At 38.5% G+C, this 16215-nt stretch overlaps 2 protein-coding genes across 5 annotated transcripts in view; both read right to left on the bottom strand.

The window, feature by feature from the left end:
• LOC123745879 (zinc finger and BTB domain-containing protein 17) overlaps window positions 1-16215 on the bottom strand; it is a 583396-nt gene that overhangs the window by 315711 nt on the left and 251470 nt on the right. The gene's annotated exons all lie outside the window — the stretch shown is intronic.
• LOC123745876 (sorting nexin-14) overlaps window positions 1-16215 on the bottom strand; it is an 89123-nt gene that overhangs the window by 43983 nt on the left and 28925 nt on the right. For 2 of the 4 annotated variants that reach the window (XM_045726974.2, XM_045726975.2), the window contains one exon: window positions 12647-12716. In XM_045726974.2, coding sequence (XP_045582930.2) covers window positions 12647-12716 — 70 coding nt within the window. Of the gene's footprint in view, window positions 1-855; window positions 1031-12646; window positions 12717-16215 lie in introns of all 4 variants that reach the window. The other 2 variants (XM_069317516.1, XM_045726973.2) reach the window with 1 other exon arrangement.

Raw genomic sequence — 16215 nt, forward strand, 5'->3', positions numbered from 1 at the left:
GAGAACAGAGCACCTGGTCCAACGACCAGGATGGCTCAGGTGGCACACAAGCAGGCCGGAGAAGAAACAACACCCTAGAAAGCTTGTGGAATGGAGCATAAGTGACATCTACCCCGAACAGAAGCTGAAGCGGCTCTGCCAACGCCGCACGATATGAGGCAACAGTTTTCGGCATAAGATGATGGTCCTGAAACAACTAAGAGAGAAAGGACAAAAGAACCCGATAAAAAATTGAAGACAACCTACGAAGAGTTAAGAAGTGCCGAAAGAACCACCAGCAACCTCCATATTGTCGCTGAGATTAACGATGCGCATTAACGAAGCCACCTGATCACCATACAAGTGGTGATAAACCCATGACCACCACCCAACACAACAGCCTCAAAACTGGAGTTGGGTAGCTGGTGCAGGAGGTCTTGGACCCCTCCCTTCACCCTCCCGGGAAGGGGAAGTTGTGCAGACAGCAGCACAGCAGCTGTGGTAACGTCATGCTTGTTTGTTTGTTTTCTGATTCGGGAGTTCTGCTTGCTCATTCAGTTTTTGGTTTGCAATGTTTAATCCGCTGTAGTTTGGGGATTCCTACCTTTCTGGGTGCCTGACCTGGTAGATGGCAGACATAGACTGTTTCCAACCACATGGGGGGGGGGGGGGGTGTCCTATAGGCCATTGCTCCTCGTGCCTCTCTGAAGGGGGCTAAGGTTCTGGCTCATTGTCCCCGATAGGCCTAGAACTCAATCGATTGACTGTTGCTACGGTTTAATATATACACATCAGCCCAGTATAGCACCAGGGAGCTAGAGGGGCTCTCCACAGAAAAGAAAAAATGCAGCCGACTCATTAGAAATTAAAACTTACCATTAGCAGGGATATATCATCAGCTTGATCAATATCATAGAGCGCATGGTCGTCTTCACCCCCGATGACAACAGATGGCTTGAGAACCATCTGTTTCCCAATATGTTTCAGGCCACTACCCACCTTCTTCACCACTACTTTACCTACGTTCTTCCTGGGATGGGGATCAATCTCCCTAAAAGGGGGTGCAAATTTGATTTACTACTTCATGTAAAAATTAACTAACGTTTTTAAAAGGATTTGGTCATTTCTTCCACCACAGTTTGGATGACACACATTCAGATGATAAATCTGACTGTGTGTCATTCAGCTCCCATTTCTCTATGATAAATAGTTCTAAAAAGATTGAAAATTTGTATGAAACTTGTATGCTTCAGAGATGCATAAGCCATAAAGACAGTCTTACAAACACAAAATGAGTAAACTTAGGAACAATGTTTTAATTTCAAAATACATACGACAATACTGTATTCATTAATCAATACTCTCTTTAGAGATTTAAACAATTTAATGATACACCATACCATTCAATGTTTGAAAATGCAATTTCAGTCAACAAAATTGTCTTTGGATACTTTTTTTTTTTTTTTACTGATTTCTTACGCATTTGTAATTTGTCTAGATAAAGCTGTCAGATGATAGATTTAATCCTGGATTTATTAAAAAAAATCCAGCACTAAATGTAATGAACCACCACATTCTCGTAAAGTCCTGGTGGCTCCAGTCTAATGGATCATATCAGACACAGGAGTTTTGTTGAACCAACCAGAGCCAGAACCTGACTTCCCTCGCAGAAATGCAGAGAGCAAGTGACAATTCGTTACCACTGGGAAAGCATCCAGAAATTCAGCGAAGCTTTACAGACAATTGGAGGGCTCACAGAAAACAAAGCCTTAAATCTGCCAAATAACTTTGTGAACAATGCATACAGAAAAAGAGATTTACTCAAACTAACAATGGTACCTCAGCTTACAAATTTAATCCATTCCCAGAGACGGCTTGTAAGCCGAATATGCGTAAACTGAAGTGAATTTCCAAATAAGAAATAACAGAAATTGAATCAATCCATTCCAGACTCCCCAAAAAATTAACTTCAAAGTAAATTTTATACCTAATTCACCCAAATCTTCAGTACTAAAGTATGTACAAGTTATTACTTACCTTTACTGATGACTCTTGTTGGCGTATGGAAGATGATGAGGAGGGGAGGGGGGGAGGAGGAGGGGGAGGGGGGAGGAGGAGAGGTGTTAGTGTTTGGAAGGGAAGTCCCCTTCCATTATAACATCAGGCAGTGATGACTTCTCTGGGGTACACACTCTTGACACGTTTTGCCTGCAGTCCACTAGGACCTACTTGTGGCTCACTTCTTGATTTTCTCACTAAAAACGATCCATAGAGGATTGTTTTCCCTTCACTGTAACACTTGTCTGTAGTGAGGCATCACATTGTCATTAAAAAGGGTTAATGCAACGACCTACTACAGCTTGCTCTGGATGAGTCGTTCCAACAAAAGAATGATCTCTTGTTTTTCCTTTATGTTCATTCTCACATGTGTTTTCTTGGCTTGAACCTTACCACTGGCTTTCTTGGGACCCATGTCGAGATATATAACAACAACTTTAATGTTCAAATACCAAAAAATCTGAAAAACTATAATTCTTTACAAAGAATTCAGGCACGATCGTCACTAGGCGGGAGGTACTGCTAAACTGAGGCGAGATTGCTATGCCACCACGCACTAGGTCGGCCATACTTGTATCAACAAACTTGTTCCCGAGGCAAAGCTCGTAACTCAATTAGAATTTTCTGAAGAAATTGGGCTTGTAACCCGAAAAGCTCGTAAATAGGGGCATTCGTAAGCCGAGGTGTCACTGTATCCTGAAACTCATTAGCACCAATTGGCACCATCAGGTGGTCTGGCTGCTACTCCTAGCCGGCTTCCCTGATCAGCTCTAAGGCTGATGAACAACCCACCAGCAAACCTGGAGGAAAAGATAAAGGCAAGCATCTTGGACAAGGCCACCAAGGCAGCATTCACAAGCCCCAAGATCTCTACAATCAGGGTGAAACCAAATGATGCCACATCCTCACTGAGTTGCTTAGAGAGCTTCTCCATGAGAACCCACAAGCACAAGACTACTGCCAAATATGTACGAACTCTGTGGTGACCATATTAAGAGCTCCTGACAGACGCACATACAGCTGCCACTTGTTCATGTCCCTGGGAAGTGCCAGAGCAAACAGGCAGTCCTCGAGTGGAGCAAAAGAAGTACTGCTCAAAAACACCTTAAAGATGGAACTCTCCTCCCGCTAATCAAGCGAGTCCAAAAGAACCCTAGCCAAGCTCTCTCCAAAAGAAAAGGTTGTCAGCCAGCCAGGTTGAACCTCACTCTGCAGCCAATAAGCTAAGACAGACTCATACTCAAAAGAACCTGGGTCCATCAACAAAAAAGTTTGAATTTCTCAGATACCAAAACAAGCTTGCACAAACTACCGAAGATGAAACATCGATGGAACCTCCAGAAATATGGCGACTCTGAGGCACCAAATGGGACCCAGAATCTGAATCCGAAGGTAGCAATCATGCAATTAAATTCATATATAGAAGGGGGAGAAAAAATTCTCCACTGAATCAAAAGACACTCTGCAGAGTGAACCAAGGACACTCATGGGACCCTTCTCAGGCTCCCTACTCCTACCCAGCCCTAGAAGCCTGCCATAAATGCTCCAGGGCTGAGCCACAGACCTCGCCCACCATCTGTGACAGAAAGGTGTTCTCCCAAGGACAAGATCCAGAATGGGGGTGCAGTTGTGAAGGTGAATGCTCCAAAACCCTGGCAGGCTTGACAAAGAGGATGGAGCTGAGAAGGCTGAGTTATACCCTGAGCTAAACCCTAACCCAACTCTGAAACCCTTGGATGCTTCAGGTAAAAGAACAGAAGCAGAGCGAACCACACCCACAGGGAAAGGAAGAAGTGGTACAGACTTAGTCCAGGCAGAGGTTGAACACTTCCAATTCTGGGTTCCTAAACACCAAAGGGGCCAATTCTGAGGCATCTAAATGATCACAATGTTGTAAATGCCTAAGTTGAGCAAATCTAACTCACAAAGTGCCAGCTGTCTGAAAAGCTTCCAAACTCGAAGTTGAATCAGTCAAGGCAGAAAACCAGTGAGAGCAAACCTCGTGAGACTCAGGATAGTAGGTGTCACTGACCCAGCAGACAGTATGGTGGAGACAAAAAACATGATCATCTTCACGTAGCAAAGATAATAAGCGCCCTTCACGATTGCACTCAGAGAGTGTGGGGTCAACAAATTGATTAACAATAGACCTGCCAAAGACCCGTGAGAGGATTACCAAGGCCCGAAGTCTGCTAACCAAGAAAAACACCCAGGCACCAGGGGCCACTGACTGGAAGAACAGACACAAAATACAGCCAAAACAACCAGGATATAAATGGAGACCACAGTGCACCATATGAACAAGCATGTGAACTCAGTGCACCCTAGTACAGCCAACATGATGCCCCCAGCTAAGAGGCCAAACAGAGGAGTCAAAAGACCCTTGAACAGCCCAAGGCAATGCTCTCCACAGGTTTCTTGGGTGAACTCCTGACACAGCAGAGAACGTAACTGTCAGTGAAAGAGCAGCACTAGTGAGCACACAAGGAAGGAATCCCTGAGCACATGTAGCTCAAAGTGCAACAAAATAAACAAGTAATTATCAAAAGAAGACACCAAGCCGGGAAGACTGTGTAGCACCATCAGTGATGCAGGATATTCAAAAGGTCTAAATATCATTGAGGATGCCAATATGAAAACAAAAGCACAAAGCTGGAGAAAACACACACGTGAAGCTGAATACTAAAATAAAGGAACAACACACAAAGCAAATGGTCCCTGCAAGAGGAAGACCAGCACTTACCTTGAAGCAGAGGGGCTTGCCACATATGATGGACCTGGAGCACTACAGGTAGAACTTTCCAGCAGAATATTACTGACAAAACTGACAAGGGGACCCAGACAGCCAGGAACCAGGCCGCCTGATGGTGGGGGATCAGTACTAACAAGTTTCGAGCTAGTCTGAGTGAACCACATGTTCTGTGTGAATCGTTTGCAAAGATGTTTGGTGGTTTTGAGGCTTCATTTTCTTAGATCCCTTCAGCTGTCTGTACAGCTTGGCAGACTTTCTGGATGCTTTCCCAGTGGGATGATGAATTATCACTTGCTCTCTGCACCTCTGTGAGGGGGGAAGAATGGAGCAATCTCAACAAGATACAGTACTTCAGGGAGTTGATAGGGGCTCCCTCTAGAAAAATCAAGGATTGCATGTAATGAAACATCCTTTTGGTGGTTCACTTAGTAGCTCCTCGATCTATAGCACTGGGAGTTGCCAAGTCTTAAGGAATTGCACCAGGCCTCTGAAACCCACCTTAGCCTACCACGAGCCACTACCAGAATCTGGCTCTGTTTAAGAGATAAGGGGAGAGGAGAGTTTAGATATCAGAGATGAACCCAAAAGTGAGAAATAACACCAAAATGCATAAGTGCATTATAACAAGCAACTGCTAGAAACTGAATTAATAACAGAGAAAAACAAGAGCTAACAGGTGTTGCTGCAGGGTAAACACCTCAGATGTAATGTGTCAGACTGTAATAACGGGTATATAATGTCTAGCTTTTATTTGTATTTATTAAATACAGGTATTTTGTTTTATTATTTAAGTGTCAGTTTCTTTTATTTTTGTTAATGTTAATTTTTATGTTTCAGTTGCCAATGTTTGCAAATATGTTGAGTATGAGTGAATGTTTTTCATATTTTGTAAAATAGGTTTCCTGCACTTCTGTGAACATGTCACTTTCTGCCCTGTGCCACCCAGAGGGAAGCTGGTCTCAGGTAACAGAGGTGGTGTCTTGGGTTGAACTCATGAGGCACCCACCTGCATAGAGAGGTTTTTCTCTGTAATCAGGATGATACTGTAAACAAATAATCGTAAATGACTACAGTCCACCAGCAAAGAACACATGGACAAAAGAAGGGCTTTGACAAAAGAGAGGGCCTCATAATGGTCATGAGATATTAAAGTAAGAATTCATGAGAAAGCTCATGAAGATGCATCCACAAACCTTCTATCTGGCTCTGTATTATTGGCGCAGTGCCCTTTGAAATCACTTTGGGGCATGAAATGAAGGAGAGAGACCGAGAATGAGTAAGTTTGGTCCCAACAAGTTGATTTACCCATTTGGCAGAAGCAGCAGAGGATGGCACAAGTGTTCAAAACTAAATGCTTGTAAACATCCTCATAGAATAATGAGTGATCAGAATCACAATGATCACCAATAAAGTAAAGCTCAGTCTGATAGCCACCAGCAAAGATGGCTCAGCCAAACAAAAGCACAAGCCCAGCAGACATAAGAGTGGAAGGACTCCTGAAACCAACAGGTGAAGTGACAGAGGCAGTAACACTACTAAGGCTCAAAAGCATCAAATCACTCAGAGAAGCTGTACAGAGCAGTGTCAGGCATTGAGGCAAATGAGGATGCCATGACAACCTGCTCCAACATGCATATATGACAAAACAACAAACAACAAGAGATACTGGTCACCTGTCACCTGAACTCAAGAATGATAAGGTAGGCTAGGCCCAGGAGAAGCACAGGTTAAACAAACACCAACTCCTAACCTTAACCACTTGACGAATAAAGGCATATTAAGCCACTGAAAATGGCTTACCCCCCATTAGGAGAATACCTATGTGCAATAACCACAAAGTGCACAACTATCTACAATCACTGTTCATCAGTTTAGAATAAACTTATGACCTACCTGGAAACGAGAGCATTTAAAAGGAGTCGACTCCCAGAGGAGGCAACCCAAACCATGCAGAGAAAATAACTCTAGTTATACCTGGAATGTGAACACACACACAACTAAAGTGAAATGGAAATACAGGACACATGCAAGGAGGGTGCAGGAAAACACACACACACACACCAAGCAGGAAATGGAACAAAAAAAAAACAATGTCCTCGTGTAGAATGAAGTGTTCTAAGAACAGCTAACACTGCTTGTCTGAAAATGCAAAGCTCAATATGGGGCCAGCAGAAAGGTGAAATCCTAGCTGCACCTGGCAGGTGAATGAGGTGGCTGCCTGTTTGTCGGGCCCCAGGTGACCTGGACTCCTGTCAGGTGTTAGTCAGGCACATTACGACTGTGGAGTTTACACTTCAGCAATGTTTGTTTAATTTGGTTTCCCTCAGCATTACTAGTTTCCTTTTATGCACCTTGTAGTTTTTATGAATTTAAATTTTCTGGTGAGATTTTTCTTGGTTTGAATAGATGTCTTATCCTAAAGAGCCCCTTCATCTCATAGTGACAGACAGATTTTGGGTTTCAGAAGTCTGGTGTGATTCCCCAAGTCTTGACAGCCCACTGCTATACCTTGGAGAGCTATTGAGTGGACCCCCTCCGAAAAATAAATCTGCTGTGACAAGAATGATATCCAGGGACTGGTGCCACAGCTATCTTGAAAAATATATCAGCAGGGCCACTAAGGAGGAAGAGAGGTGCAGGAGAAAAGCACAATCCACCCCAGAATGCCCATCAAGGTGTAAAAGACCTTTGATATTTTGATATTTTTATTTGTGAATTTAGTTGTTTGCAATTAGCAGTCGCCATCTCGCTTTGTGTTACAGTTTAATTGCAAATATTTTCTTTTAACATTTCATTCATTATTTATCAAATTAAGTGCCGCCACCTATTGGTGAGTGGCTGATTTAACCAGGTAGGAAAATGTGCTGCTTAAAAGTATCACTTGGCACTCATTTGTGATATCAAGTGACAACATAGTAGTGCTTCAGGTCTTTATGCAAGTACTTACCTATGATGGTCATTCTGGTGGCTGGAATGAGCTTTTCTCCTGTTCCTTCTTGTCATTTGATATGACCCTGTAAAGATGTTTGAAAAAATCCCTGCACCACTGAAGCCTGGACGTCAACCCACTTGACTGTTCGTTAATCCTATCCGACACAGCAGATTCTCACCTCAGTGACCAACTGAATGCTCAGAAAAATTAAACATTCCTTCTATTATATAAGCTCAAAATACAGGTAATGTGGCAACCAAGGCTTCTATTAGTGACCAAATAAAGAGAGAAAACTTTTAGTGAAGGCTTCTAAGAAGAAAGCAGAGCAACTGTGTGTAATTAAGGTCGAGAGTGGCATCCCTAGCAGTGTGGTCTGCTCTAAACAAACCCATAGTGAAAACTGGACGTCATAGTAGTAGCAGTAGCAGTTAAAAAATAGTTTTAGAGAAAGCATGTAGAAGTTTAACACAAACTTTAATTGCATACTAATTTCTGTAAGAGTCCAGAACTTATTTTAGTACTCCGGAGATGATGAAAATTTAACAAAAATTTTATACTGTAAGCATGTTTTGAACATTAATAGATATGAAACAATTGATATTTAAGAGGGCTAAGAAAGCTCACACTGAGGCATCTACATTGTTCCTGCTTCATCAAGTGACCTTAGTACTTAAACATCTGTTCTTAACTCTAGTAACATCACTATAAAAGTTTCTAGCCCACAACAACACTGCAATTTATTCTCATTATTGTGTGACTGCCTACATCAGGCAACATAGTTTATTCAGACAATCTCAGCCCCAGGATGTCCAGATATAACGTAGTTGGCTATTTTATAATTAAAAGGTTGAAATATATATAGGACAATATAGTCCATAACTATAAGCAATTCTGATATGCTCTGCTGTACCACAGAACTATACTGTACCAATTTTTTGTATAGTTTTGCAGGGTTCAACATCCAGAGCAGACACAGAGCAAAAACAGCAGGGTTCAACATCCAGAGCAGACACAGAGCAAAAACAGCAGGGTTCAACATCCAGAGTCAGACTGAAAATATATCTAAGGTCGTTTAAATTCTGGAATATCCACTATACACCCAACCACACGATGGTGTATCCAACAGGGCTGGTACCGGGACTTGCTGCTCACCACTACCTTTTAGTAATATTGAATTTTTCATATGCCATCTGCTGTAATTTTTGTTTTAAGAGATTGCACAATATTCACCTAAATGAATGTTGTAGTTTTCTTAGGGTTCTACATTTGTTGAAGTGGCAAGTGGTATTAGAAGTGTTTAAGGAAGATTATTTAGTGTAATGGCGTTATCGAGTTTATAATGAAAGGTTGGATTACAAATACCACATCATATTTCCCATAGAATTTTTAAAGCATTTAATATTTACACATTAATAAACTATTTCTTTAATTTTTATGTAAGACTTAAATAACGTGGTCGATGGAGTTTAAATATTTAGTGAAACACGCAAGTCATTAGGGTGTCATAGGGGCCATGCCACCTAATGTATGTCCCCAGGACGAGACATGCACTTCCCGGCAGACAACCAATAAACCACAAGATATCTCACGTGCTAACGTAATCTAGTTTTATTAAAATCTGTTCATGTATTATGACCCATCCACATCAATACATTTATATCACTCAAATTTTAATTAAATATGAATTCAATAATACCCTGCTGGATACTTTGGATATAATGTGGTTAAGTATACTGTACTAAGGGTATCCTGCTAACACCAAAAATTATAATAATGCTTTGCAGCAACCTTAATAATACTTTGATGCAACCTCAATGCTTCTTTTCAACAACCTAAGAATGAAGATAAGAAAAACAGTAATCCAAGAAAACAACTAAATATACACAAAATCTGATACTGGGTATTCACTACACATAAGAGAAACTTACCCAAACTGGACATAAATCAACATTAATCTTACCCACACTTTCTGCCGCTGAAGCCAATACACTTGATACTTATGATGCTTTATGTCTCACGTGTATAGTAAATGATGAGGTGACTAAGAGTCGGGTCAAATGTTCACATGTTGTCTTAACACTGAAGTGCTCCGTAATTATGTGAACATGACTATCTACTACTCGCTTAAGAAACCTCCAAAAACATCAAATTATATTCTAATAACATGCTCTCTAGCGATGCATTTTGTGTGTTATATCAGAAAATACCAAGAGGTTAGTGTAAGAGGGTGGGGAGGGTAAGAGGGAGAACAGAAATATGCAGAAAAGAAAAGGGAAGATGGGGAAGAGAAAAGGGAGAAAAAGAGAAGGGAAATGATGATGGAAAATATGGTTAGATAGAGAAACAGAGAAGAGGAAGGGTGAATAAGGAGCGGTAAAAGAGAAGTAATGTGAGAGAACAAGTAAAGACAAACGAATGAAGATGAGGGAAAGAAAGGAAGGAGGGTAAAGATGAGGAAGAGGGAGGAAAGGTATGAAGAGATAAAGGAATGGACAGGGAGCGTGTAGGATAGACGTAAGAATATTAAAAGAAGCAAAGAGGAGAGTAATGTATATAGGAGGGAAGCAATAGTGGGTGGGTATTTGTTACACTGGAATACTAGAAAGGAACACTGAATGCACACAAAAATTTACAATATAATAATATAGAAATTACATAGTATCTGAACACCTATTAACCAAAATTAATTATTCAATTTACTCACAAAAAATCATTTATGAAAAAGAACACCAAGTTCTTGAATGAGAAGGTTTATGAGCTAGCCATCATATGGAATTACACACAGAAATCACAATAGTGTGATGTATCAAATGGATTTGTTCATTTGATGAGGATTTGAACCTACGTCCGAGAGCATCCCAGACGCTGCTTTAATCGACTGAGCTACGACATGGTAAAAAGAGTTGAAACCAGAAGTTCTACTGAACTTACTTGGATCCTGCAGCCTCTCCAAGGGTGTAGTAAGGCTGGGCGAAGTAAGGGCAAAGAGGTAGAACGACCTATTGGCATAGCTCAAGTGCATGGGAGAGTTGTGTAAAACCCTGGTTTGTGTCTTAGGGTGCTACTCTCAGAAAAAAGACCGAGTTATCAGAAACTTTAAAATTTCTAATGAGAAAACTATCAGATGCATTTTATGCCAAGCCATATGTGATCCAATTTGCTAATAATCAGCAAATATAATCTGTCTGGTGACGGAAATATATGTGAAAAGACTAGATTATTTTATGATATACAGGTACTCCTCAGTATCAATTTTGGCTCATATTGATGTATCTTGATGTATCAACTACAACCTCAACAAGGAGAGGTTATCAGTATTGTGCCATTGTAATGACTTGTATGTAATGTCCAGGTTTTATTTTTATTAATCAAAATGTTTTATTTTATATAAATATTAGTTTTTTTATTTTGTCAATGTTGACCTTGCTTGTGTTGCAAGTATGTTGTGAATGAAGGAATGTTTTTGTTTGTAAAGTAGATTTCCTGCATATTTTTTGTTCAGCATAGCTCCGTACCACCATCCTCAGAGGGGTGCTGGAGCCAATAACAAACTGAGGTGCTAGTGAGATGTCCACCTCACCCCTGAGGTGTTTGTCTCAGTTTTATCATTGTCATTTGAGAATGGCAGGATTAGCTGGAGTTGAAAATTGATTCCATATTGTGTTATATCCCATTTATTAAATAAATGTAATATAAACATCTTGGTGGTTTGTTTGAATCCCATTGGAAATAGTCTTGCCATCATCTCTCATATCTCGAGAGAATTCTTACATACTGTATTACTTTTGGATGTGTGTGCTCAAATTGTGAATAACATACATGAAATGTAAGTGAAGAGGAGGAGGATAAAACATTAACCCCTCCTCCCTCCTAACACAATCCTGGGCCGTGCAAATGCAGCTGCTCCACACACATGTAAATACGACCTCAAATAATACTGCAGAATTTGTTCTTGTGAATACACATACCTAAAATATTTAACTACTTTCATTTGATAAAACGGTAATGAAATCATATTTGTTCTTTATATATGAGGGACAATTCTATTACCCAAACATCTCCAGGTTCAAAGGTGTTCAGATATCATACAATGTTTACTACACAAAAACATAAAGAAGAACTTGTTATATTATTTTAAGAAACCATTAAAAGTTTTGTGAAAATTAAATATTATCCATTGAGATAAGGAAAATCAGCCTGAGCACAAGAATGGCTGTTAAAGTAGTGGGTTAGAGAAAGATCTGGGGGGGGGTAGGTGAATAGTGCAAGAGAACACACTTAGGCAAGAACCAAGTTAGGTGAATACACGACTATGGGGAAACAACATGTAGCTAAGTCAGGCAGACTACACAAAAACTTGAAAGTGATATAACAAAAATAATTCAAAATGAAAAATGTGAGATGTCACAAATCTCATAAATTCTTATTTCCAAAACAATACTTGCACAGAACACCTTTGATTAATACAAGGATTTTCCCAAAACACAAATTAACATCAATAGATGAAAATGCTACATAATTTTGGAGAGCAAGCTCTTTAAAAGGAATACACAACCAACATTACAAACATGCAGTGGTTCAACCCTCAGGCAAGGTATGTGCTGGAGTGTGGAGTATGTTCCTCCTCGAGTGCACAGCCAACATACACAATACTGTGCCTTCATGACAAAGCTGAGTACCTTGCTGGAGACCTCAGATTTATGTATATAGAATGCATATAAAATGTGAAGTGCATGATTTTTCAATTCAAAAATTATTTTGAGCAATATAAAATATGCATGAGTGATGCACAGTGTGAACTTGCCAGCAGAGTATTCAGCACGTACAACTATCTCACAATGTCAGACTACTAAAGCAACACCCAGAGAGAGAGAAAGAGAGAGCGAGCCTCCACATCCTTCTCTGCATGTGGAGTGACTAAGCACCTGTGCTTTGCTAATGCGACTCTTGAACGGGGAAAAAGTGGCTGACGAACTGGAATCTGTTCTGCGGTGTCTGTTGAGGAAGTTAGTGTTGGTGAGGAAGATAATACTGCAATTAAAATATATATACTATTATATAATAGTTTGAATTCTGAAGCATTATTTTTAATGACTATCTCATGATGCAAGCTTTGGTGAAATGTGAAAACTGTGATAAATTTTAATAAATATGTTGTAGTAATCAGAATTGCTATATGTGTAAAATGCTAGCTCAATAATTATATAACTGGCAGAAGAAGGATTTTCTCTCAAAATATTTTATCTCAACATTGTCACAAAGTAGAAGTAGAAATTTGAACACAGACAATGTTTTACTGAATAATTAGACCATGTTAAATACTGCATATATTACTGAATTCTAAGCAGAAAAATCCAAGTGCTGATCATTCATTACATCCACATTGTTGTATGTTTCATAAACTAAACGGCCTCCTCTAATGTAAAACCCTTAGAAACTACAAAGATAATTCAATTAAATTTTATTATTTACATTAGCATCTATGGTTATTTACAGATGTGCTTACTAAGCAAACCATTACTATCTACTTGATGCAATTTCATGAACTGTTTTTCTAAACAAAAAATTGTTTCATTGCAGTCATCTACCTTACTACATATTAGTCAAGTTGTGTGTGTGTATCTGCTTCTTACTCTACCTCTATGTTATGCATACCTTTCATGGTCCTCCATAAAATCTGAAACAGTGGCCACTGAGTACATTAGTGTGTACATATTCTGGTGGTTCCCCACTAACTTTCTGGTCTAAGGTTTTCCATCTTCAAGATGGAGTGCAATGAAACAGAGTTTATGTATTTCACTGAGTTAAGATTCCACAAAATGGCTCATGGTTATTTTAAAAAGATAGGAAAAAAAGGCCTCTCATGCACCCAGATATTATTTACCACTATTTGTATGACATTCTTGTGAATTTAATTTTCCATGCTTCACCACAGGATGGCATATGCAGAAATTTCTCCATACAATAGAGCTGATAATAGTCTTAGCATTCTCAAGAATTAAAGACTAAATAGAGAGGATTCAACTGTTTGCTTGACCTTTAGACTATGCTAGGCAAAAACACTAGATACCACAAGAAATGGACCCAGTGCAATAAATGACCTTAGCTCGTGTGTCTAGGAAAAATGTTTTCAGAACACGTAATGATCGACCAGGTCCTCTAGCCTTCAAAACAAACAACTGGACTTGGCTATTATACTTTCTTCAAATCTCACACCTCGCAACTCTTTCTACAATTTTCTTTACACAATCAAGCAGTATGCACTGCTACCATATGTTGTGCATATAGGAAGAGCATTTGCTTTTCTAATCAAAAATATATATATATATATATATATATATATATATATATATATATATATATATATATATATATATATATATATATATATATATATATATATATCTATATCTATATATATATATATATATATATATATATATATATATATATATATATATATATATAAATTAGAAAAACAAATCAATCAATATAAAAGAAATAAGGGCAGTAATATTTTTTGGTTGGAATTTGCAACTAAAATACATAAATATCATTAGCAAATTGTTGTATTTGTGATATTCCATACAGTTAAGGGTATGTGTGATCTAATATCGAGTTACTTAGGCTGCTTTTTATATTATATTATACAGTAGTGATTAACCCTCAAAGTGCAGCTATCATCAAAGCTGTTTCCCCAATCCGAGCGTCCAGATTTATTTTCATTATTTTGCTACCTTTTCTCATGAAATGGTATAGCTGTATTCAAAAGACTGAAAAATACCCTATAAATCATATATTAAACTTTATTTTGGCATGGGCAGTCATCAAATTACACTTTCCATTATTAGCATTACATTTAACTTGAGCAAATAAATTTTTTGTTAATGTGAAATATATTCAAAAGTAAGGAACCTGTATGAAACCTAAAAAGAATATATACCGCATATACAGTACACTGAAGAACTATACATTGGCCAGATATTACAGTCATCATTACAATGTATTTTGATGGGGGACTAGGAAATACAATTCATTTGATCATTTGACTTCAAATTATTTTCTTGCCTCTCCTGACTGCTGAGAGTCACCAATAAGATACTGGAGCCATTTGGGCAACGTTAGTATTCAAACACTGACACAATACAAAGATCCTAATTTGACAATGCACTAGATTATCAACATATGATGATGACATCACTTTGAGGGTTAAAAAACTTTTGTATTTGTTCTTTACTGTCTAAAATATGTTTTAATGATTTTCATGATACATATGGATGGCGCACATCTTTTTCTTGTTAGAAATGGAATAGAAATAAGAGAAAGCCATAAAAAATACAGAGCCTCTAAGTACAAAAATTCTTTGATGATTATGATTAATAGTTGCATTTATAGTGTCTTAAGAACAAGTATACCATACTCCTGGCTTTAGATTACTTGACTGAACACTATCATATATTATAAAATGGAGACTATATGACAGAATTCATCATAAAAATAAATTCCCAGCTGAAGAGAACTGGTAATTTTCTGGCTAAATATACTGGGCGTAATAAAAAAAAATGAATTTCAAAAATACGTTAAATTTGTTTTGAAGCTTTTCAACCTCATGAGGGTTAAAACTGTAAGCATGGCATCATGGACATATGGTTAAGGCATCTTCACATTGGCTTGGCTACCACACAGTAAAGAAGGGCCACCTGTTTACAAGAAGAAATCAAGTTTACAAATGATCAAGAGATGTTTAAAAGAAAAACAAAAGTATACAAGTACTGTACTTGTGAAAAAGAAGTACTTCATGAAAAAGAAGAATTAAAAGAATCTGAATAAATCCATGACTAAGACAATATTAATTTGTCTTTAAAGAACATGGCCTTGAGAAACTGGTAGGCTACCACTGGTATGGCACATTAACATCATCACCATCATCGTCATCATTACACAAGTGACACAATCGTGAGTGGCAGTGATAGTGTACCTAAAATTTGATATTTTCTGAATTCTTGTATGAATGAGCCAAATAAAAATCACCCATTATTTTCATTTCAACCGATTTTTCTGCCATAAAATGGTGAATCAATCCCTACTTTATAACAAGAACATGCTCATTCATTTTTTTTTTTTTAGTTTTGAATACCTTCAGACTTTTTATTGGTGCATTTCCAAGGGGGAAAATTACAGAGTGGGTGTATAAAATTTCACAATACTGTACTTCATCCTTTATTGTTTATAAACAAGCTCTGAAAGCATGCAGGATGAGTGAATTACAGTACTACTACACAACAGGAACCTAGACAAAGAATGTCTTCAGCATCCTACATACAACACATGTATGGTCAGTACTAAAGTATACAGTACTGGATGGCATTGTGCCACCCAATTCAACAAGCATAAAACAGAAAATTTACAGAGATTTGCTAGATATTTGTCACCTAGTTAATTGAATAACACTGGGAGAGACTGAAGCAACTGAATTTAATTACACTGGAAGAAA

The sequence above is a fragment of the Procambarus clarkii genome, chromosome 88 (assembly GCF_040958095.1).
Source record: "Procambarus clarkii isolate CNS0578487 chromosome 88, FALCON_Pclarkii_2.0, whole genome shotgun sequence".
Lineage (NCBI taxonomy): Eukaryota > Metazoa > Arthropoda > Malacostraca > Decapoda > Cambaridae > Procambarus > Procambarus clarkii.